The sequence below is a fragment of the Rhodnius prolixus genome, unplaced genomic scaffold (genome assembly GCF_049639745.1).
Source record: "Rhodnius prolixus isolate KJV_2025 unplaced genomic scaffold, Rpr scaffold_1, whole genome shotgun sequence".
Lineage (NCBI taxonomy): Eukaryota > Metazoa > Arthropoda > Insecta > Hemiptera > Reduviidae > Rhodnius > Rhodnius prolixus.
In genome coordinates, this window is record NW_027411581.1 from 48,102,818 (window position 1) to 48,128,539 (window position 25,722).

Consider the following 25,722-nt stretch of genomic DNA (forward strand, 5'->3'; position numbering starts at 1 on the left):
TTATTAAACTATCCTTAAAAAAAAAAATGTATTCACAGAAGTTTAACAATATATTGTAACATATACAGACATTATGCTTTAATTTAGTGAAAAAAGAGGCTATTAAATTAATTCTTCATTAAACAAGTTTTATTTATAAATACTGTTATTTTTTTTGTACTTACACACACATTCACAAAAAATATGCCCAAATAAATTGGGATCTCAAAATCAAATCAAGTTAAGGAAAAAGAAATTTTAATATAAATATGTAATATGTTTAGTAAAGGTATATGCTGGATAATATTAATAAATAACAAATTTAAAGATATCACAGAATTTTTACTATGTGGTTAACGCTTAATATTTTAAAAATCTGATACAATTAGAACAATTTATTTTTCATAGAAATAGTTTCATATAATAAACAAAAAGAAGTTTTACATCAATTTTGCTCTTTAATCTTACTGCTTCGAGAGAAACAAACTACTTTAGTAATTTTGCTTTGACTAATGAAACGAGAAAAAAAGGTCATTACTATTTTCAAAATGAGCCAGTCCTGGTTCTTAGCTCTCTTGCAAATTCTCTGGCAGCTATTTGTCTTTCAGTAAAAAATGCACCTGTATCGTGCCATTTTGGAGTTTTTCCCACAGTTTTATCTGCAGCCGCTTGTTTCACCCTGTTCACCAACTTTAGGGCCTGTAATAATTCATTATTATTTTTATTTTAAAGTCAATATATGATTATTGATAACTGAATCAATCTATCTGAAAGTAAAACGTATTACTTGTCTCAAAACCATTTTGACTGATTGATCCGCTCAAAGCAACATTTTAATGTACATTTTTTTTTACATATTATTGTAATTATTATTCATTCTTATTTGCTTGCTAAGAGTTATTTAATACAAGTCACACTGTTTAATAAAACTCTAACCACATATTCAATTTTTAATATTGTTACAAAGAGAATTACCTCCCAGAAAGCTCTTAGTTCAAGTACTTCAGGTTTACTTCTAACTCTGTAGCCTCTATAAGCAGCTTGTATGATCGTAGCTGCTTCATTGTCACAGAGCTTTGATTCAGAAGTAGAATATTTAGGACTGAAACAAAAGATAAAGTACATTTCAACTAAATCTAAAATACCTGGTTTATTTTAAAAAATATGATGAATTCATATAAAAATAGCTGCAATAAAATAAAAATCGATAAAATCATTTAAATAAAAAAGATTACTAATATCAAAGACAACAAAATTAGTTATTTTCAACTGTCTTTGATAATATTTTTTATCAACTTCTTATGTATAATTTTGCTAGAATTACACAAATTATCAGGCTAATTGGGGATGATTCGCCCATTTTTTTTTTTTTTTTTGTAAATAAAAGTAAATTAAAATAACTTTAATAAATATATAGCAGCATGAGAAAGGAGCATTAAGGAGCAAATGGTGAACATTCCACTGCCTAAAACGGGACAGTCATGTTCCTAACTAAAAAAATTACAAAAACCAAAAAAAGAACAACTGAAAGAATTATTTAGACATGTAAATCAGTTACTCTTCACATTTCCTTCATCTAACTACACAGGTAAGTTAGCTCGAGGTAAAACGAATCTGCTGAAGTTATTTACATTTCTAACATTATTTGTATTTGCTTGTCTTTCCTTGCAGTTCAAACCAAGTGAATCAGTAGTTCCATAGGGCCTGGATCGCAAGAGAAATACACTGATGGACAAAATTAACGCACCACCCTTATTTTTTTTATGATTTCCAATTTGTGCAAATTTTGAACTTTCAAAATATTGTTGGCTGAAAAAATAAGCCATTTGTAATTACGGCCAACTGAAGAATTTAGGCCTATTCTCACCTCATCTGTAAAGAGAACTCTCTTCCAGTTGTCTCAAGTCCAATTCACATGTTCACATGCAAACTGAAACCTGGTCATTTTGTGAACTGTGGTAAGGAGACGGCCACGAGCAGGATGCCGGGCTCTAAGGTTACTTTCATTAAGTCTTCTTCTAACAGTCCTGCTGGAGATGGAAACATTTCGGACTTGCCTTATGAGACTTTTTATCTCATTTCCCGTTATTCTCCTGTTTCGCAAAGCCAGGTGCCGGATGTACCTATCGTCTCTCTCTCTCTCTCTCTGCTGTACATCTCTTCTTGAATGACATCTTGTCTCCATAAATCGCTTTAGACAAGTGATGTACGTCCAAAACAAAAGCGGAAAATAATTTATTTAATTTTAACTAAACAAAAACTGAGTGGTGCGCTAATTTTGTCCACCAGTATATTTTCGATTAGCCACTATCCGCTTTATTTAAAGCGCCTCAGTCGAATTCGAAAGTCGAACTTGTTACACCAAAAAAAATAGCTACCATAACTGAATGCTGAATAGATACCATAACTAATGGTACTTCTGGTTGAGTTACTACAATCTCGATTTCAGCAACAAATTCAACCACTCTTAACAGAACCGATACACTTAACAAAAGCCAAGAGCTATTGGAAGACACATTGCAGAACAAAATGGAACTCTTTTTTTCAGGAGTTACCTTAATCGATTTTTCCGGAAAAATGTTTTAGTTAATACACTTAACATTTAATCAAATGTTTTTTTTTTTTTTTTAACTCACAACATACTGAAAAATCTATTCGTTAAGAAGCACTTCATGCTGACCAATTTTGGTTTAAAACCTTACTAATTCTGTCATCTTGTGGCTCCTAAACAAAATATCAAATTTATATTTTCTGCAATTTTTCGTGATTACAGTGCACACACACACACACAGGCCAATCAGAAAAAACACTTTTCACGCTTGGGCATTAGGTAACTAAAAACTTATATTTCCTTGAAAGACTCAAAAGTAGAAAATCTGTACGAGTTGAATACTTTCTCTTTAAGGTTAAGAAGAGAAATGAAAAAGAACCCTAGATAATTCGGTGGTACTTTTCGCTATAAAATACTTAAATAATACGGTTTTTAATTTGAATGATTTAAGAAAAATGTTGTAATAGTACAATATTGTAAGAATCTTCCATTGAATTTAACGTAGAATACAGCAAATATTTTATCAAAAAGAGAAATCTTTAAAACAGCCAGACACAGAAGAGAGCACACTTAATTAGTACTCAATAAATTGTTATCTGCGACCAGAGAGAAATGTTTGCATTAAAACCGCTTCAGAAAAGAACACACAGCTTGATCACGTGATCACGTGACTCTCACTGGCGCGGCTGTACAGGGACACCTAAGGTGAACATGCGTCCACCAGCAGCAGCTGGTGTGACACTTTGAAATTAAGTATTTAAGTTCTGAAAAAGAAATCTTTCACCAATAAGATGAACAATTGAATAGTTATCAGTATTTATAAATAATATTAAATTGAGTACTTTTCCAGAATTTAAGCAATTATTCAACTTTTATTACGTAATTTTGTATAGAACATAAAATATAACGCTTAGAGATCGCTGACCAAGTTTTTTGAGAAATAAAATAAAATTGCTAATAAAACTAATTATTTTTAAAAAATAGTAAATATATTGAGAAAGATATCTAAAAAAGGAAAAATTCTAATAATTTCTGTTATAGCAATTGGAAAAAAAGCAAGAAAGAAAGTGACATAAATAAGTACACACCTAAAATACACGCAAACTGAATAATATTTAAAAGAAAAAGATGAAGGAAAAAGATACTAGTTTGCTTGTAATAAAAAAAATAATAAACATTATAAATAACAGCAAGGGAGATTGGGTTAAACTAAAAGAAATCTGGAATCCATTCAAATCTAACGTACCAAGCTTCACGTGTGAAGAAAGTAAGGCATCTAGCTCATTTCCCTGGTAAAATAACCCATTCATCCACTGCTAGAAAGGTATTTCTTGCCTAATTGGAGAAATAGCAGCTCGACCAGCAGAGAACATTCTACCAAAAAATGGTACCTCGCGACAATTGCTGAAACAACACATTTCATACCTAGCCATCTTTGCAGCTACTATAAGTAGTAAGAAGTGCAAATATAAAAGTTCTCCTATAATCTTAAAAAAACACCAGAAATGGCGAAGTTTCCATACTTCAAATAAACACTTCGTAATAGAAGTAAGATAGTCTGAGATAAGGACTTAATAAGGCAGAAACGGTCTAGCTAATAGCCTCCTTACGATAACTATCCTCAAAGAAGGACTGGAGTTCACGGAGTAGTCGGGAAAGAAGGACAGGAATAGTGATTGGATGACTTTAGATGTTTCAACCAACAAGTTCTTTTTTCTTTTATAGTACAAATGTAACTATTTTAGGAAAGCAATGGCCATCTAGATGGATAGGATTGTCACCTATTTCTCGGTAGCTGAAACATTAAGACTTCTAACAGAACTATCCTTATTCATGCCACAATCAAAAAACCCTTGTATAAATTTTCCATTTACTAGCTAATGCTGCCACTGATTAAACCTCTCAACTACATATTCAGTGCACCTTGATTAAGTACTATGGCATAATACTTCTCAAAGAAATTCCAACTGATTCTGAGATCTGGGAACTCGTTATATGATTCAATTACTAGTGTAATATATGGGTATGTTCAAACGAAAGATACACCATTCAACGTCTTCTGAAGTACAGCTATGAATAGAGAACATATCCAATAAGCACTTTTCAGTTTCCAGGTAAAAGTGTAAAAGTGGATGTTGCAACTAAATGCCACTTTTTAATTACTTATTCGTAATTAAAAGGGAAAATATGTACACTTCATTTTTAGTTTTCGTAATGAGTATTCAATTTTTAGACAGAGAGTGGATACAGAAATGTACGAAACGAAACCAAATGCGACAAAAACAAGAGAGTAAACGAAGGGAAGAACCCTGAAAGGAAAGTGGTAAGAATTAGCCAATAATAATAAACGACCATTTGTAATTTTTTCATTTTTGTTAAATTCTGTTATACCCATCTTTTTTTTATTCAGTTGTTTTTACCATATTAGTGCGCTGCCTGCTTAATTGTATGTCTTTCGTTTTCCTTATTGATGTCTTGTTTGACCTATATTTTTTTCATGTTTACCTTGTTCATGCAAATAAGTCTAAAAATAAATCCTTCACAGTTAGCAAAGAAAACAGAGTTGTACTATTCACACGTTCTTTAAAAAAATAAAATAAAAGTAACCCAGTTTTAAAAAGCCCTTTTAGTTCTATGCTCTGATTTCCGCTACGATTTATTATAAATTAAGAGTAAAGGCTAAACTCACTAAGGTGGTAAAAGTTCCCTTAGAATTGGTATTTCTTCTAAAGTTCGCCACATCTCTCGCCTTTTAGGATGATGAGGGTTGAAATTCCAAAGAGCTTCAGCCAACATCAGATTCGGAATGAAATACTTAAATCTCTAAACGAACATAGGAGAAATTTTTTAATTAAAATTTAATTCGACAATAAATTATATAAGTTAAACCAATTCTAGATTCATTTTACGGTTGTTTTAATTTTACTGTTAAATTAAAGATAGTATTTTAATTAGGAATACCAAACTTTGACTTATCGATTATGATCATTGATTAAAAGAAAGTGAATGTCCAATTTCTTTTATTTTTTTTTAGTTCTTGGAAAACAATTTCTATGGTAGAACAGAGAAACTGCAACTCTTTTGAAAAAATTCGAAAGGTTTTACAGAATGTAGCCAGACTTTTGTTAAAATAACTTATCTTATCTGAATAGATAGATTACTTTTGATAGTAGATTGGTACTCTTTTATAAACAATATGAAAAGGTTTTCCTCTTCTTATGAGCCTCTTCCCTCACTTTAAGAAGGCTAGAAGTGCTTAGAATAGATTCAGGAGCATTGAACTCAGATATTGATAAGCCTTTAATTTAATAAGCAAAAATGTAATAACTAATGAATAACAATTTGGGAAGTAAACATAACTTGATTATTATCTGCAAGATTTGCTTTTTCTTGTATTCTAAAATACGAAGACATGTTCTAATGGTCGATTCTGTTGAGAATTTCCAGCATCAGCAACTGGAATGAAGAACTAGGAAAGCAACACTCAAGCTGAATGCGACAAAATCAAAAAGTATGGTAAAAGCGATAACAAGGAATCCCATTCAAGCTAAAGGTAACGAAAATGTAATGTAGTATGTTAGTCCGTAATTAATGAAGAGGAATAGTGATGGATACCCAAACAGAGAAGTCTCAACAGTGCTAGATCAATTTTTCTTATTCTCAAAGAATAGGTAAATCAAAAATTTTTAACTCAAAGTGAGATACGCATCCGCTGTTTCTTCAGGATCATCTTTCAGCAATCCCGCCAATTCATTGATTGTGAAAGGATTGTGTTTGTTTTGTATTTCTATAAAATTCTTGTACCGTTAACTTTCTACATTCAAGAACATATATATGTATATCTTTTCAAGAACAGGCGAAAATATAAGTTTATTCAAATTACAAAAAGTTTCTTAAACGTATTTACAGCAAAGTATCAATTATCCATGTATGGAACAATGTATTTAAACCAACCAGATTTGGCAGTAAATTATATATATGATGTTTTATAGTGCAATATGGTTTACAAACATTTAATGCTCTTAATAATTTAATATGAATTGGTCAGCTCTGGATGCTGATATAACGTACTGGTTTTATTCTTTTTTAATATATTGATCGATTTAAAGAATTATTTTTATGTGCATTATTGTGTTCTTTATGGTACCAAGTTTACTTATTATAAAATCTCAAAAGGTAAATAAATACTCAGGCTTTAATTGAATAATTAAAAGATAACTATTAAAATATAATCTACATAAACAATGCTTGTCTAGAAGATTACAAGGAATATTGTAAAGATTTGGCACGCATCACACACGTGAATTATGTTCTTATGTTTTATTTTAGCTCAAGTTTACAAAACAATTACTACGCAGTTATTATTAATAAAGAAAGATATTGTTATTATCTCATAAAAAAAAATTAATTGGACCGATTAATCTGGTGTGATACAGAACTTATTAAAAAAGTCAGATGATTAATAAAATTAAATTTATACATATATTTGTTCACTACTAATGGCGCCATCTGAGCTTGCCAAAATCCCTTTAAAATCAAAATTCTTTAAATTTAAAGAATCACCAAGTGAAGCGATAGTCTTTGAGTAGAGGTGTATATAAACTAAAACAAATTTTAAAAGAATCTCACTTCCGCAAAGCAACTTTTTTTAAACTTTATTTAAATTTTAAAATTTATTGACGCAAAGGGCAACGGTGTGACGTTGTTTGATCGGCTAGCTAACTTTGCGGACAAAATTTTAGAGACATAAATGGGCTCTAATATTTGTACAGTTAGACCTCATAGAATCGAAGGAGGCGATCTATGAGCGGCACTACAAACCCTAAGTAATAGATGCCGAAGTCATTCAGTGCCAACACCCCAACTATAATAAAACTGATAATCACTTACTCATATTCCAAAAATTAGAGAAAAGTACGATAATAGAAGGCGTTTTTCTTCTTATTCTAGACCAACATCCATACTAAAATTATATAAAACATCTTTTAAATCAAAACTAATTTCGATTGCTATAATTTAGTAAAGAGATAGTGTTATCCAGTGAATTCATTGATTGTTCGAATGGCAAAGATTGGAGGTGCTTAATCAACTATTTTAAATCCGCTTGGAAGATATTCCTTGTTAGCTGAATTTAATTACTCGTACAACTGTTAAATCTGAACAAATTGAAGCCAGAGTTTATATCGATCAGAAAGTATCAGAAATGCATGTAATTTAACTTTATGGATAAGTGCGTTAAGGCTTTTCTTTAATCTTAAACATTTATTTTATTTTATAGTTGTCAGGAGTGTTTTGATTTTCAAAGACAACCACTCAGTCGGTAGGTTGACTATGAGTATGTCTGTCAAAATATCTTTTTTATGTGAATTAATTATTAATTATTATGTACATGTATTAATTATTGAAATGAATAAAGACTTATTATTATTATTATTATTTTTTTTATTTTTTTTTTTTTGGCGCATCAACAGCTGAGGTTATTAGCGCCTCTAATATCTGTTCTTTCTCGAACATATTACTCCACTACTTGGGATGGCGGATGTTCTTGTAACCCATGCGCATCCGACGCTGAACCTTGACCAGCAAGGTTAGTGGAGCTCCAGGTAACGAACAATGCCTCCATACATCCCCACTTACATCATCGACTCAGTCGACGAGGGGGAGGGTGGATACATAGTTGCCATCCCTTACATTTTCCTCATTTCGGGGTTATCTAAACCCTTAGGTATGCCTCTTATCAGTAAGATAAATTAAAATAATTCTAAGTAAATTATCGATGTGCTTCCCTATAGTATATCATGTAGACTCAACTCGTTTATTTCTTGGCCAAAAGGTTATTTGCTCTTGAAGGGAAGTACTTTTATAAATATTCCTTCCCCTGTTAATAGTCCTTAATTCTAACTGGGTGTAGTACTCTTATAAATATTCCTACACCCGCTACAATAGCTATACCTACAACTAAATACTATACAGTTATACAATCATTCACGCCAATAAATACATTCACGCCAATAAATACATTCACGCCAATAAATACAAACATGCTAATAAATACAAACATGCTAATAAATACATGCACGCTAATAATTACATTTATACCATTATTATTATCTTTTAAATTATAATTTCGCTGCAAACTCTTCAATTTTGACATTAATGCTAATTCGGAGATTGCTGTAGGAGTTTTCAGATATTCTTCACCCTTCCCTTTTAAGTGGAAGTTTTCTCTTGGCTGAAAGGCTGAAGGAGCATCAAAACAGTAGCAGACAGCTATGAACGGAGAATACTCATGATGATTTACCTGTATCAGTAGAGGTTTAAAAAGAGGCCTACAGGTATCCTGTTCCTAGGAAGAATCAAGAGTGAAGTAAAGGCTTGATCTGCCACCGGTCTTCGGAATTTATGCTTTTCAAAACGATAAGAATTAAGCCTTTCTTGGAGTGAAATGCAAGAATTCGAAGGAGGCGATGATTGAGCGGCACCACCAAAACGCAGGCGGTGCTCAATGGAAACGATGCTGCATTGCTTGCCATCAAGTAAGGATGCAATGATACACACTTTGAATCTATGGATTTAAGGAGCGGGAAGATTTCGACATATATACTTGGATATCATCAGCCTTTCGCCTTTTAGAGGTATACGCTTTCACTCAACTAGCTGAAAGAGAGATAATAAACCCAAGTCAGAATTTAAGTTTTTCTGATTAAAAGAACAATTTCACAGTAATTTAAGGTCATGAAAGATCGGTTTAACAAGAAACAAAATAATTAAGAACTGATATTTGTCAAATGATCGGTAACTTAAGAAAAGTAACTAATAAATATTTAATGCAATAAAAGAATGCTACAGTGCGAAAGAAATGTAAGTTAAACAAAAGATAATTTTATATTATATTTTTAGAAAAATCCTCTTCTACTGATGATCCTTATTAAATATTGTAACACTCAATGTACATCCGCAGACGTTACTCTCTTAAATGCCCATACATACAATATCCATACAATGCGTAAAAATACTAATGAGTTATCAATCCAGGCAGTCTCATACTGCCTTGAATTAACTTCATCGTTCTTGATAGTCAACCAAACTACTAAGTTTTCTGAAAAAATTTACTACTCTAATTGATTATTTCAAACTAAATGAATTTCAATCAGCTTTTTCTGAAATACTGGGCCAGTTTTTCTAAACTAAACAAGATACATCTCAGATTAGTGCTGTAACTCCGACTCGACGGTTCTTGTCTTGTAGCCGTTTAGAGAACCTTACCTAAAAATCTAATTATTAATAACTGTTAATTACTATTAATTATTTTACAGCTTAAAGAGATTGTGATGCTAATTTATTTTGTGAACATATTTTCTAATTAAGAGAGTGATTGTTTAGTATTCTAAATGAAAAGAATATTTAAAACAAAAACAAAAAAACAATCTCCTGACAAAAAAAATTCTGGTTTCCCTCTCATGACTATATTTAGAATATTTTGTTAAGTGCATTAAATGACGAAACATATTTATTGTTAGACGATACACCAATAAAAGTTTGAAGATAAAATGCCTTTTTATATAAAGATATCATTAAGTAAATATACTCTTGCACCTAGTCTGGATGTAGAACACCTCAATACTACTGGCTTATCTGGAGCTATTATTTATTGGTAAGTCTAAATAGTATTGTACGATATATACAGCTCTTTTAATTTCAACTGCGCATCGTCAATGTCTACATGTTGCCGAAATTTCAGACGAAATTTCAATAAATTTCATAGAATTCTATTCATCTTTTTTAGTAACTGATTCATAAAACCAAGGATAATAAATATTACTGCCAATTTTAGTCATTTTTCTTTCTTTTTTTGTTTAATTTGTTTTAATACCGAGTTTCGACCTAGGGACTAGGTTTTTTTTCAGAGCATATACTTAGCAAAATTTTGTATCTTTGGTCCTAACCAATTAGGTACTGAATAAATATTTTACAAAATAAATAAATGCAAATAAAAATTCATTTAGAACTCATAAGAGAAAGAAAGGAAATGGTTCCCCCAAATTCATATGATTTCAGCGTACAACATATAGAAATATATGTAGTTAAAAGCAAAGAGCTTATAATGCTCAATTACAATTTGAGATATTATGAAAACTTGGAGTACAGAAGCAAAAATTTGAGGTTAGGGCAACTAAAATAGCGCAAGAATAATAGTTTTTTTAAAAATCGTTTAAAACGCTTTGAATTCCCATCGTGGTCAACTCATAAATACTAACAATAGAATATCTATCAGAGTTCACCAATAATGACATAATTAGTTAATTTAGAAGATAATTCCCAGGAAATTCTCAGAGGTTGGTGCATTGGATTCCCACTCGGAGATCTCGTGCCACCATACATTTTCCCTTCCTAGAAGCCTAGAAGATGTAACGAGGAAACTCTGTGCAGAGGCCGAGGAAATGTGCAACTGAAAAAGTCTCCGGGCGCCAATGACCTCAAATTTTATACGCGTCTTAAAAATGATAATACTTCCAAATAAAAGATTTTTTAACATGCTAGTTGTACATGTTTGACTCTAATCAATACCAAGAGGCTATCATAGGCATATACTAATACTTCCTCATTATGCAATTTTCTTTCTTATAATTAATCAATTCCTGTTAGATAAAGAAGATATGATGAACAATGTTATAAAAAAAAAGATATTAATTTTGTTAACATTGATTGTAACGTGGTCAATTAAAATCTTATTAGCTGTTAAATGAGAGAACAAAAAATGGACAGACGACAGTAACATTAGTTACATTAAATGATTATTCGAGAAACAGTTATGGCAGATAAGCCAAAGGAAAAAAAAAAAAAAAACTTAGCTAAAGTGGTATTATTTGGCATCTTCTGTAACTTTACATGTTAAAAAATAAATGTATAAAAGTAAATAAACAATGCCAAGGCACAAATTTAGTACAATCCAAATACTAGTAGTTACAACGTAGTTATTTAAGCATTTATAAATACTACCGTTTTTGTATAATACGAGTGAAAGAAATACATTATGGAGTGAAATATATTTAAAATTTGTTTAATTTTAATTTATTATGATAATAATAATAATAATATCAATGAATTTAATTTAAACAATTAGTTTCTTTTGCTCTATTGACTAAATATTATATAATTGTTCACGAAGGCGGCGTGTGGACAGCATACTTCTCAAGGTGACCGCCCAGTTCGCCGCCAGTTCACGCCAAAATCCACCACACTAGTGGTCGCCAAGTTAATCAACAGTCATTTCTGGCTTATATTATAAATATCAAGCCTAATTTCTGTTTTCAAATTTAACGTTTAGAATAGATTGGGAACCATGCTATCTCGTCTAATAATTATGATCGCAATATTAATTTTCAAAGGTGAAAAAACTTGTGTAGCGAGTATTGAATGATAAAAGTAAATAAAAATGAAAAGGAATTTACAGTTATTTAACTTTTGTTTAATATGGAGCCTGACAAGGCATTGAAAATATCTGTAATTACGCTTTGGAATTCTACTGGTAGCACAGTCTGGCGCCCTCGAACTGAATATCGCCCTAAGCAATCTTCTTATTAAGGGACTTTTAAAATAGCCTACTACCGAAACACGTCTCTAGGGAACGTTTCTTCTGTAGTGCAACTGCCCTGAACCAAATAAATATTACTTTTATTCCTGTTAAATATTTTCAAAGATGCTCAATTAATAAAAAAACTTAGAAAACATCTAGAAAGAGGTCTAATAGAAACTGCAAACTATTTCTTCAAAGTGAGAATTTTAAAAACATTCACTTCTCATCAATGATGAGAAAATTGATCAGGGTGGAGAAATATGTTTCGATTGTGTTTCTTTCTTATAATGGTGAAGCGATAAAAACACCTATATCAACCCATTACCAACTTAAGTTATTACTTAGGATATTAGAGAATTAGCTTAAAATCAAGTATATCTCAGAAAATATTTAATTATAAGAAAAATGAGAAGTGATTAGCTCCCTAGAGATCCCGCTCCAGTACAGACAAAGCTATTTATTTTTGTTGCGTCTTTCTAGGAGTTTTTACAACTCACTCACTGGTAAGGGAAATTACTTTAAAATTACTGCTGAGATATCTGTTCTGGCATTGGCCATAGATGGATGCGTAGAAAGTCGTAAGGGATTTCCCAGCAGGTTTTCCGAATTTTTATGTACCAGAAACTCAAAATTATTTTTCAAACGTTATCTCTTTTTCTTTTACCTTCCTCAGAAATTAAATTGCCTGGAGAAACTCCTTTCTTCGCTACTGGAACCAAGACTTCCGTCCTGCTGACATTTTCTAGGGTATATTAATTAACATATCCGCACTAAAAGAGTCCAAGGCAAAAAAAAAAAAATCCCCCTGTTTTAGAAAGCCCATTGTTACAGAAATTTATTGCAGTCCCTTGTTTACTGTTACTTCTGTTCACAAAATTTGTGAATGTCGTTTTTTCCTACCGCCTTCAAATACTTCAGGATTAAAACTGCATCGGCGGTTGTTTAACAGGGATCAGCAAAACCATCAATTTAAAAAAGCACCCATAGTTTCTTTTAGGATTCTATCTACTTTCATTAATGAAAAGAATTCAAGGACGTCAATGACCAATGATTTTGAGTATTTCTTGCTTCTAGCAATATTCCTCTAAGCAGAAACGAAATCCGTTCAGATTATTCTTTATTTTGCTTCTTGCGAAAACCTTTCTTAAGACTTTATGACTGCGGCAGAATCTTTCCTGATGAAGTTGACCTCTCCGAGCAAGTAAGGTGGTAGAGGTTGAAAGTTCCTCACTCTTTGGTTAAAAAAAATATTTACTTTAATATTAACGTTTTTATTAATTGCTTAATTCAGATTACAATCAAATATGTTTAAAAAAAATACAAGTTAAATAAGTTTAAAACAGACCACATGGCTAATTTTCAAATTTTTAATTTTTGTTTGTTAAGTTTTTGTTGATGTTAACTAAATGGATCCCAAATAAATGACTAACAAACAGCAACAGTTACACATTGAATAAATTGACGTCAATTTGTACAGATGTCACATTTATGCAAAAATCTAGCGAGTAAATACAATGAAAACAATTAGTATCATTCGTATAATGTAGATTTAAGCTATTATGTAGATTTTAAGAGCTAAGCAATCAAAATGAATGAAATGGAGATGAAATATGAAAATATTAGAAATGAAAAGGGCAATAAATGAACAAACGGACTGTAGAACTAAATGGAAAGAAGGCCAAATGGAGGGTGTCAGAAAGCTGATGCCCGGTACATTGAAAAATGAGCCACAAGTTAAATGAAACTTTGTGATACTTTAAAAAGATGTAAGAAATAAAGATTACCTCATCTGTCTGCCGCCTGTGTTTATGTCACACTCAACGTCAATGCTGTATTTCAATTTGGTCAAGACAATTCTGACACAAAATTTTTAGAATATTTTAAAATAGGCATCTAATTAGTCATTCAGTTGTGGAGACCACACGGGCCACAAAGCCGGGATCGGCACTTCATTGTGAACTAATAAAAGAAATTCTCTGACTACATTTTAATTACTCACAAACTTTTCGGAAAATTCTGATCATCAAAAATCTGCCTATTATAAAGTTTTTTCTCTTTTACAAATTGAGTAAATTTATGTTAGTAGATTTTAATACGAATTAAATTTAAAAAAAAAAAATCTTCTTTGGTTCTAAATGGCAATAATTGTGTCACGCAACCAAGTCATTAAGTGCTTTCTTTGGCTAAGTACTAGCCTTTATGCTCATGTGCTAACTATATGTTTATCTTGTAAAGGTCCATTTAAACAGAGTCTGAGACGTAAAGTATTAAAAAGATTGTAGATACAACGAGAGAAAGAAAAGATAGATTTAGTCTCCGACGTTCGCTTTAAAACGATTAGAAAAGTCATGTTCTATAGGACTTTACTTCTTTTTAAAGTGATAATTTTTTAAAGTAAAAAAAGAAAAAGAAAAAAGAGATGTGCATTAAGATAAGATAAAGAAGAAGAACAATTCGTTCATTGACACTGACAGCCACCTCTGCATTTCACGCACCTAAAGGCCTACCTCTCTCCAACGCACCGTTCACTAGCGCAACAGATACCTCTCCTTATCCCCTTTGCCTAGACCGGTTCTAAAAATAAACTCCCGACTCTACAAGCATTCCCCAGTAATGTACATAGGTAATGTGGCGAACATTAAGTGGCTCCCTTCCTTCTTTTTCAAAATTATCTTATTTTTGCATAAGTTATTTTTATGTAAATATTAGAAAATTTATAGATCTAAAAACTTTTGACTTTTCAGTTATTATATAACTATTCGACTTTTTTAAAAAAAATTTAAACGCTATCTTATAAATATTTAATTGTTTTGAAGACATTTTGCCTTGAAAGTAGCCTCAACACCAATGAGGTGAACTACAGTAAATTTAATGCACCAACCAAAAGATTATTAAATTTTCCATGAGGTATTTTAAAATTTAATTACCTTGAATGAAGTGATTGCAGGATATGCATGGGGATTAGTAATCTTATGGACCGCCAGCAGAGGTGAAGAATGTTGGCAAGAAATATCAGGAAAGCAATGGTGGTTAAAGCTAAGGGTCCTTCATGTTTTGTTATGCTCACGTAGTAAGAAAGTTTGACATATGTCCATTTTTTTTTTTTTTTGCAATTTCAGTGAGAGCAGATAGAAAACATTATTTAAAAAAAAATTATCTCTGAGTTTCTTAAAACTGGCATTTACCAGGCTGATTCATTCAGCGCTTAATTCGAGCCTAGAAAGATGTTTTAACAAATTTCCTGGGCAAATTGAAGCTAACCAAGACTCTCTGATCTCAACGGACAATACAAGAGGCTCCTAGGAAGAGAAAATCGAAGGCCAGGCAGCTGGATTTAAATCTGGGATTCGTTACTGTAAGTTTTTATTATTTATAAGTTGATTTGTATGGACAGTTTCTGGCAAATTAAAAAGTTAAAAAAAAGGAGTGATAATGTATAAATTATATAAATATGTTAATATGGGTGAGCTATAAAAAGTATTTCTCACAATTATTAATACTGTTTCCTTCTGTGTAGAGAAGGTTTAATTTAAAATTACTTAACTGAGTCTTGCCAGACAAAAAACCTGTTCGGAATGAAAGTTTTTTAAAACTCTGCTTTATAAATAACTTTTTAAAAATTAAATTTCTTTAAATTTTTTTACTTGGAACAAAATATATCCAGTTTTTTCTTTGCAATATTTACGTTAATAATACAGACTTTGTTTACCACTATAGTAAGATAACTTTACAAATACCAGCACATTATAAAAAAATAATAAAAGGAGAATTTAATTATCACAAAAAGTACTCGTTTGATCAAAGTCACAGCTTTATCAATGTCAAAAAAAAAAAATATCTGTTTTTAGAATTATAAGTTCAAAAACGTCCTTGTAGAAGATTACTTTAGCAACCTTATTAAAAGAGACTTTTTGCAAATAGCTTGATTCCTTCAACTTCAAAATCAAATTTTAAACGTTTAATAAAAGAAAATTTGAGATATGCCATAAAGCGATAGTTGACATCTTACTTGAACAATAAGTTCAAGTATTTATCTTCTTCTTTTTATTTTGTTTGCCAGGATAGTGAGATGATCGGTTGCAATCTCCTTTCAGTGTATTTAATTTAAGAATTCCCTCACAAAAAAAAAAAAAAAAAAAAAAAAAAAAAAAAAAAAAAAAAAAAAAAAAAAAAAAAAAAGAATTCCCTTGTTTCAGACAACACTTAAAAGTATCTAAAAACTTTAAAAATAAAAGGCAGAAGTATTCAGGACCCAGGAGATGTCCAGCTGGTATGCCCTTGTAAACCTTTACACTTTTCTGTCTAGTGGTGATAAGTGAGTTCTGTAATGAGAGTAGTACCCTGTCAGGGAGTCGGCAGCGCATCATGTAGACTCCGATAACTTGACCTCGGATATTAATATTCATCAAATTAAATAATAAAATAAAATGAAGGGTAAAATCTAAATGTTCGAACAAATAAAATATATACATAGAAACAAATTAATTGTAAGCATTATTTAGTATTTTCCTTACTGTTATATTATTGTGCCTCACCCAGAAAGACATTTTCTTGAACCAGACGGAAATTTGTTGCAATACAGTGAATAAATGCACTAGAAGGACATTGCTAACATTAGATGTTGAGAATCAGAGAATATGAGAGAGATTTGATGACAGAGAGAACAGAACCATCTAATAAATTATCAAATTGAAAGTTACAATCAGTTGAGTGACCTCATTTCAAAATAGACAGCAGAAGGGAGACTGTTTCATCCCTATATTCATATACACCTAAACTATATTTTACAAACATTCTATCCCTTTCATCTCTTTTTCCTTTGAATTTTGTAGACTTAAGACTCTCACGTTTGCTATCTGGCATGACATCGGTATTCCTGTATTTTTTTTAGGTTTACTGTGGACACTACTCATTCGAGGCTACAATCACGTGGGCTCTGAATGATTGTATAAACTGGTTCCTAACTCTCAATGACTATAAAAATAGAAGACTGAGCGTGTATGTATGTATGTGTGGTGTATATGTGGGGGATCTTTTAGTTATCACGCCTACCCTTCGATTTATTGCTCCTTGCCATAATGTTTCGTCACTATATTTCTGTTATACACGTGTTCAGTATATTTATACAGGAACAAAATGGGAACGTCACTCTCTTCGCTATTCTTGCACACTAACACTATTTTCAGTTCGTTAACCTTCACCACAAAACTTCATTACAGCAGAAGATAGATCAAAGAATGTAAATACTATTTACAACAAATACTTGTATATGTTTATCTATCAAATAATTATTTAGCTAATATTTATAAAATTCCTACCTTATATTTGTGAGACACCGTGAATAGATAAGAAATGTAATGTGTAGATATCTAGATTTACAGAGGCTAACGTACAAAAAGTTTAGATTACAAAAAGTTATATAGTTTTAGATTTTTGGAGTTCTGGAAACTCAAAAAAAAAAAAAAAAAAAAAATTGTTGCGAATTAGCTCACTCAAAGGAAAGACAATAATATTTACATAAATAGCTATTTGACATAAATCATAAATAAATTTTGACATAATTAAGGGAAATTGGAACTGTTAAAAAAATTTGTCGTAGTATGCGTTATTCTTATTTCTGTCTAGTTTTGGACATTCACGCACTACCAGAGGTGATTTATCAGTAGTTAAAAAAGGCTTAATAACACTTATTTTCCAATTATAAAAGTTTAATTACACTTAAATAAAAACAACGCTTTTTCTTAAATTAGATTTCTGGGTTACTTTTAGTTTTGTTTAGTGCAGAGAAATTTTAATATGAATAAATCTACGTAAAATTTTTTTTTTTTTTTTGTGAAATTTTTGAAACTTTGTCGTTTATATGCATTATTCTTTCAGCGTGTTTGATGTTTATCTACGACTCGATCAGAAGGTCTAATACACCAAGAGTAAGCCCGTCCTAATAATATTGTTTCAAACTTTTATATAATAATAGCCAGTAAAGATTTGTTATCATTCGTTGTAAAATTATCAGACAGTTTTCCTCATCAAATTTTATTTATTTATTTATTTTTGCTACATTTATTTAATTAATTACACAAATTCAAAATAAAATCTTCGGAAAAAAATGATAAAAATTAAAAACATTAAAATGCGAGGCTAATTGCAGTTTATTGATGCCCTCTTTTTGGAGGACGTGAGCTCTTTAATTACTTTTATCAAAATTGATAACCTCTTGCAAGTAACCTCAAGAGCACAATTAATTATTTCTGATTGAAAGTGCAATTAAATGCAGTGAAGAGACAGACTCTTACTATTAATAAAGTGACAAGTCACATAACTAATAATAAAATATATACATATTTTTTTACATTATTTCAATATTAATTAATAATAATAATATCAACCAATTTGTAAACAGTTACTTTTCAGATTATACTGAAAAGAAACCTTACAGGAAAGCCTAAATCAACGCCTCTCCGAACTTCAATGAATTTTTCTAATAAAATAAGTTATTTTTGTTCATGTACGCACGGTATATATGTGCAAATGTATGTAGTTTACAGAGACATTGTTGAGAAAATCTCGATAATGAGAGAAACCATCAGTAAAGTGTATTTCAATAAAGGAATTCTAACTATTTAAATAAAATATTTAATTTTGCTTAAAATATAAGAAAGATCGACGTACAATACACTGAAATAGCACTTCGGAAGGTAACCTAACCGAATCAATCCTTAAAAGTAAGTATCTTTATTCCAATTTTCCTTTATTTTTAAAAAAATGAGTTATAGATCTATAGTTGTACAACAGCAAAAAGGGTTCAAAGAAAATCGTTAAAAATGTTTAGTAGACTGGAAATTTAACCAGGATTCTTTTAGCTCCCTTGAAGGGGTGTCCCAATATATACGTATATATGAATTTTGAACGTTCTTCTAGTTTTAATTTTTCATATAAAATGTTCGCGCCCAAAAAACTTACTTTTAGGGCAGCAATTTTTTTAAATTATAGTTATAAAACATTCTACCTGAAAATAACTTTTATGGCAATTTTGAATACAATTTGTTTTCTGATAGCTTATAAACTGGTAAAAAAAATTTTCAACAAGTGTCTTTCATTTTCATATATTGATAATAACATATTCAAAACTTTTTCAAAGATATTCAATATGATACACTGTCATTATAGGCCAAAAATAACTTTTCCTGCAGCCAATTAAGTACCCCCTTCATGAAATTCATTGATTAATATATTTTATTTATTTATTAATTTGCATGGAGAAGAGTTTTCTTGGAATCTATGAAATAGGTAAATCGATTTCAAAAAGTTATACTGCCCTAGGTAATAAGATTACTTTTCTTACAAATTCTAAAATTGTTTATGTTTGTCTTAAAATATTCTTTTTTTTAAATTTACTATTAAAATATCCCCATCTATTAAAGAGTGAATTAAGTTTGGTGAAGAAAGGTTTGGTAACTAATTTTTTTTGCCAGTGTGTATACTAAGAAATCCGAGGAACTTAATTTCTATGGCAATTCACAAGTAAAATTGATTCACGTCAAATTTCTTAACAATAACATGCAATTGAACTTCTTTTAGATACAATTTGTAAAATAATTTCATTTCGAAGGACCTCTTCACCTCTGAGAATTATCATTGCAATTATCAATTTATGTCAAATCAATCAACAATTGTGAATATGAGGGAAACGCAATTTAAGCCAAGTTCTCTACAACAAACTTACGCTTCAGATGTGGACAAAATCTGCGGCAAAAAACTCTCCTTTATAATCAACCCACTGACAAATGAATTAGATACATCTTGACAAAGTCAATAGATTAAATAATTATTATATATAAGTTAGTTGATAAGAAGCAAATATTCTTTCATAATGCTTTCTGTGTATGTACAATTAGAAGTAAATGTGATTTCTATTACAGATAACAGAGTGCATTACTGTACGGTATTCAAAACGTTTTGAAAGAATACATTTTTGCTGATACAACTCAAAACAGAATTTTGAATTGGACCGGACAGTTTCAACTGCCAGTTCAAAACTTTCTGGAAAAGTTTTATATTTATATTTCTTTATTAACTTGATAATATCAATGATGGTCAGATTAAGCAAATTTTTAGTAAATTATTGTCAAAACTTAGTTAATCATCACTGGCTATTTTCACACAAATCTAAATTAATATTTGAAGATGAGAGGGTATTACAGATGTGTGTGTACCAATTCGGAGGAGAACCTGGCGTAAACTGAGGCAAAGTGGGTGAATCGAGTTTGATTTAGTGAAGTAAATATTTCAGCTGTGAGAACTAATTGCATTTTCTTAGCTTAATGAATGTGTGTTTATAAATTTGAAATAACAACTCTGGGCAGTCTATTATTAATTTTTTTTTTTTTTTTTTTTTTTAAGACAAAAGAATTGTCTAAATAAACATTTAGGGAATCTTCCCCATTTCATTAAAGTATAAACGTCCACAAATTTTAACTGTAAAAAAAAAAGTGAATAATGGAAACAGCTTATTTATGTCTGTTTTGACTTTTTATTGACCTTATATCAAATTTCGTTTACCAACTAAGAACTGCTTCTATGGCGAAGCTTTTGTTTTATAAAATTAATTGATTATTAATAAAAACTTGAATGTGAAAATTTAACTACTAAATAATTTTAATTAGAGACATTCTCTGTTCTGTATCTAGTAATATTAATAGTAATAGAATTTAGAATTAATAGTAATAGAAATATAATATTATTTATCTTACTTGATTTTATCCTTCTAAAAGGACATTACGTAATTTTGTTGATTGTACTAATCAAGGATTTTATCCTTCTAAAAGGACTACTATTAGAGAAGAATGTTAAAATCACTGTTATAAATAAAATATAAATAAAAAATATAGCTTACTTTGTTTTTTTTTAAACTGTGAACAGCATACAAACACACCAAACAAACTTTGGCAAATGTAGGCAACAATTCTTTATCCAGTTCGGTCAACACTTTGCACTCTAAAAAATTTTAAAAAACATAAAAGTTACCAGAGATAGCGTAACGTGGTTATTTTATTTAGGCAGTCTGTATATACTTCACCACGAAAAGATATCTATCTTTGATTTGTAATCATGGTTTGATGACTTTGATGAAAATTCATATCATATTTAATATTTACCGTGTTCCTCTTTTACATCATCGATCTATTCGACGAGGATGTTATTTTGTTGATTGTACTAAACCTTTTTGTCTTAACTCAAGTATGATATACATATATGTACAGTTAATTCTAAGGAGGCTATTTGCTGTATAATATAACAAGGGTGTGCAAAACATTTAACAAACTTTCATACACTATAAATTACACTTAAAATGAATTAAAACCTTTATTAAAATACTTTTATAAATTTTATTCAACCACAGATTGAAAGGCTAAATCTATCATTCGTACCACCATTCTCGCAATAAATTACGGTATTATGTAGGGATTTTAAAAATTTATAACGTGTATTCTTCATAGAGCAACTGTAAAATTGTTCGAGTTCAGCTGCTGGTTCTTCTGCTGGAAGAATTTCTCTTCCTAAGAGTTTTTCTTACACTCACTATTTCGATGATAAACAGTGACGTCTGTAACGAAAGAATACTGGAATGGTGGCTGACACTGCACACAAAAAACTCCTCGCCGCCCTGGCAAGGAGATCAAGCTTATCGCTATATTACAGGATGCTATAATTTGTCGTAAGTTGGTGTAAGGCTAGGCCATGAAGGCGGCATTAACACTATTAAAATTACACTATGCATTTTTAGTTACATATTTAGACCATATTGATGTTCTTCTTGTTAATAAGTGTATAGCAAATAAAATTAAAATAAGAAATGTATAAAATTATGAATTCACACCATGACGAATATTAAATAACCAAAACCCATTTGAAGGGAGTTTTAAAATTTATAACTATCAACAAATCAATAAGAAAAGAAATGCTTGGCAAAAAGCAAAGCCCAGAAATACATTATTAAATTATTAAATTCAAGTCAAAGGTTATGATTTAGTTTTGGAAATAAAAAATGGTGGAAGGAAGGATAAAATTGCACAGTTACTTACTTTTAAACAATTTTTCATCTTTTTCAGAGTCCCAAACAGCTTTCATAATGTAGCAATCTCTCTTCCGTTGTTCTGCAAAAAAAAAAAATAAAACTTCATTATTGTTAGTTACGTTTTTATATAATATATTTAAACAGAATTAAAACTGACAACAGCTAAGGCATACACAGGGAAGCTCGTTTAAGGGTCTCCCAATAAAAATTATACGTCACAATAAAATTTGTCCAATTTAATTTGGCTGTAAAAAAAATGTAAATGTAACGTACATGCCTGTACACATAATTTGGGAAACTCCATTTCTTAGGCTAGTTAAAATCTATCTGAAGTTTCCGTACTAAATATAATTCTCAGTATGATTTTTAGTATAATGCATACTAGATAAAAAAATTGTAGTAATTGTTTAGATTAGATTAGATTGCGTGGTGTTTGTGAAGTCATCCTAATTAACCCGCAATCCTGGAATTAATTGTGGCAACTTTTCAGTCCTGTCTGTTTGATTAGACTTTAAATCTGAAGTACCACGGAAAGACATAGATTTTAAATGATTTTTTCTGCCACCTGGCAGAAATATTAAATACGAGTAGTTCCGTTTCCTTTTCTTTCTGTTAAACCTCAGACGGGTTGACAGGCCAATGCGATTCATGGGATCTCAGTCTGCTATGGCTCTTTATGGAGATAAGGCGAATAATGGATTTTCCAGTAATTCTTTCTTGTTGGAGTAATGTCGTAGTAATCTTCAAACAGTGATTCAGCATTCAATTTTTGTCTTCATTTCAATAGTATAAAAGTGGTGGTCTATATATAAAATATATATACATGTCAAATGCAATTATAAAATATTATTTGTCAAACTAGAGGATTTTCTTTACGCATGGAATTCATCAGGAGGGGCAGCTGCTGCCTCTTAGAGCTTTAGCAAAATTAAAAATGAAAATATAAAACGAAAGGATCATGGAGAACATAACATAAAATGGGGTTAACATTTAGACATGTTTATTTATATTTAAGGAAGTAGAATAATGCTGGACTTCGGCAACGTGGATTAAAGTCACACTTGCGAATATACTCACACGACACACCTACTTTTTACACTTCCATATCGAAATTGCTAAAGTAAAGTTAAAGGAGACACTTTTACAGTTTTTTAACCTGGGCAGAAAATGATTCAATTTGGGAAAAAAATTATTGCAATAAAAGACGACGTTTTGGTAGAAAGATTAAACAGGAAAAAAAGTTGTATTTTAAAAGATTTATCCAATAAAATATTCAATCTTTGTCTAGTCTAAATTTTATGAGAAACTAGAGTGCATATCTTACTCTAAGCGGAGTAATCGACTTTGAAAAAGGAAAAGTTGTCAGTTTGAAGAAGCTGGAATCTTCTACAGGGCAATCTCGCGTCTTTTGGTCATTTTTCCGTACTTCGAGTAGGAAGATCCTGGACTGAGGAATTTTTACTGTTCTGGAAGTGGCATCTTTAGGAAGTATTCATTAGAGCAGAGCGTGGTTATTTTAAATAAGGAAAACAAGTTGCGCTTTGGCCATCTTTTCTTGATGTAGAAAAGTCTGTCGAATTCTTACCTTCAAGAGGTAGAATATTGTATTACTTGAAGATGGCACCTGCATTAAACAACGGCATCACAACTAGAATTAAGATCTCGATGTAACGATTATCACTAAAGCTCTACCTAGGTCCATATCACTTAATAACACCGCTATGATCTCGAGCAGCAAACTTAAAATAACGCCTTTAATGCCAGAACCTTCTAACCGCCAATCTTTGATAATTTTCCTCAGGCAAAAACGAGTTATACTGTCAATGTTAATTTGGTGCCATTGGGTGACCACTAACGTTCATTTTAACACCAGTGGAACATGGCTGTCTTATTGGATCAATGGCCTTCGGTTTGGCCAGTATGAAGACAGAATCTTTGGCCAGAAGCTTTATGTCAGGAAGGATAAGGAGGTAGAAGGAGAAAGGAAGTAGTAGCTTAGAAACTCTCTCTAGAGCTAGCTCTGCCGACTGCTTGATATGGTCAAAAAAGGGAACAGATGTCCCTGTGGGCTCTAAGGTACGATAAAATCAAATAAATTTGTATAATTAAATACAAAATCGTGCCTTGGAGCCACAGGTGACTGTATTACTTCTTCATTGAGAATACATAAACTTATTTAAATAAGATCTAATGAGAAAGTAAGTTTGGTTAGCGAAATACACATTTTTTTTTACCATGAATGTTTATATTCCAGATTCAATTGCTTGAAACCTTCTTAATAGGCAGTAATCCCAACAAGAAAAAGATTGTTGATAAATTAATGACAATTTCTCAGAAGCCTAACAGAAGACAGCGCTAATTCCTAAAGCTAATGCCAAAATTTTTGTTATACCATTGCTAAGTTACCTTTCCTTAAAATGTTCCATAATACATTGTAATTGTCGAGACAGTCTTCTTCCATAATTGATGGCGATCTAAGTTCTGAAACGTGCCCATCAGGAAAAATCTCTTTCTCTAGTTCTTCATCTCTTTCTATTTCTCGAATATAATTATAGAAACTCTCGGGATAATTATAACCTGTTGCTTTTTGGTAATTCATGTGCTATATCTGCATAAAATAACAATAACTTGGAAAACGAACATTCTTAAAAATCTTCAACTTTTCAGATGTTTCAAACTAGGGAACATGGAATATTTTTATTAGTCTAAACACATTTTTTTTGGAAAATCAGTTTTTTCCATATGATTAACCATGATATTTATTTAATATTAAATATTAATTTTTCAAACTTTTTTATAATTAAACAGGGTATCTCAAGGTATAAGAGAGAAAAAATAAATTAAATAAAATACATGTCCCCTTAGTTTTTTGTTAGAAATCCAAATTCAACATGCTAATTTGTTTTTACTTCCAAAAACTATATTCAGACATATTTATGGTTTTCTAGAAAAATTGTGCATTTTTAAAGAGAGTAATGTTTAAATTTTATAATTCTAGTTTAAAATTAACTTCCCAATGCCCGTTCCACTCTCCTATTTTCAATTGGAAAGATCCGCAAGATAACAGCGTTTGAGAAATGATGATCCATGATGCTCTTGATTTTTTCACCCACTATTTCTTCTTTTAAAAATTACCTAAAACTAAAGAACAGTTGATTAAATTTTCTTTTAGCTAACTTAGTAATGGGTAAATTGAATTGTATTTGTTTTACTTTTACTATAAATTAGATGTTTTTTGTAATCTGAATGCTTTTATTTTTATTTTAGACCAATTTAGAATGAGATACTATTAAACTTACGGAAAAAAGAACATGTTGAAGGAGATGCTAATTAAGTTAGGTTCTAAATTCGAAAACGAAATTACTTCCTTGACTTCTGTAATTTTTGTAAATATATTTTTCTTTCGAACTAACTCTTTAATTATTTTCAAATTTTTTGTTATTAATATTGTAAATTTATTTTGTGTATTTTACAGAAACTTCTTTATTTTTAGTGTTGTACATTGTAATATATCCAACTCCTTTGTATGGGGTGAATGCC

At 30.6% G+C, this 25,722-nt stretch overlaps 1 protein-coding gene and 1 long non-coding RNA gene across 3 annotated transcripts; one reads left to right on the forward strand and one right to left on the reverse strand.

Annotated features, from left to right (window-relative positions):
- Positions 1 to 359: 359 nt before the first annotated feature.
- LOC141449130 (uncharacterized) lies at positions 360 to 25,722 on the reverse strand. The gene is made up of 7 exons (XM_074118242.1): positions 25,482 to 25,722; positions 24,589 to 25,323; positions 22,190 to 22,261; positions 21,001 to 21,101; positions 5,220 to 5,353; positions 955 to 1,081; positions 360 to 678 (listed from the first exon to the last, which is right to left on the reverse strand). The coding sequence occupies exons 2-7, from the start codon at positions 24,779 to 24,781 to the stop codon at positions 523 to 525; spliced, it is 783 nt and encodes a 260-aa protein (XP_073974343.1). The 5' UTR covers positions 24,782 to 25,323; positions 25,482 to 25,722; the 3' UTR covers positions 360 to 522.
- Positions 10,113 to 18,384, forward strand: LOC141449167 (uncharacterized). 2 transcript variants are annotated; one of them, XR_012455373.1, is made up of 3 exons: positions 10,113 to 10,184; positions 15,227 to 15,462; positions 16,304 to 18,384. It is a non-coding gene; the product is annotated as an uncharacterized lncRNA (long non-coding RNA). The 2 variants fall into 2 exon arrangements; XR_012455379.1 differs by lacking the exon at positions 10,113 to 10,184 and adding an exon at positions 13,646 to 15,133.

Excerpts from the sequence above, each read along its gene's own strand:
- LOC141449130 (XM_074118242.1), bottom strand. The coding sequence starts at position 24,781 with ATGAATTACCAAAAAGCAACAGGTTATAATTATCCCGAGAGTTTCTAT. Across the intron at positions 22,262-24,588 it reads ATGGAACATTTTAAGGAAAG|AACAACGGAAGAGAGATTGC; the intron begins GTAACTTAGCAA and ends TTTTTTTTGCAG. Across the intron at positions 1,082-5,219 it reads AGGGAACTTTTACCACCTTA|TCCTAAATATTCTACTTCTG; the intron begins GTGAGTTTAGCC and ends CTTTTGTTTCAG.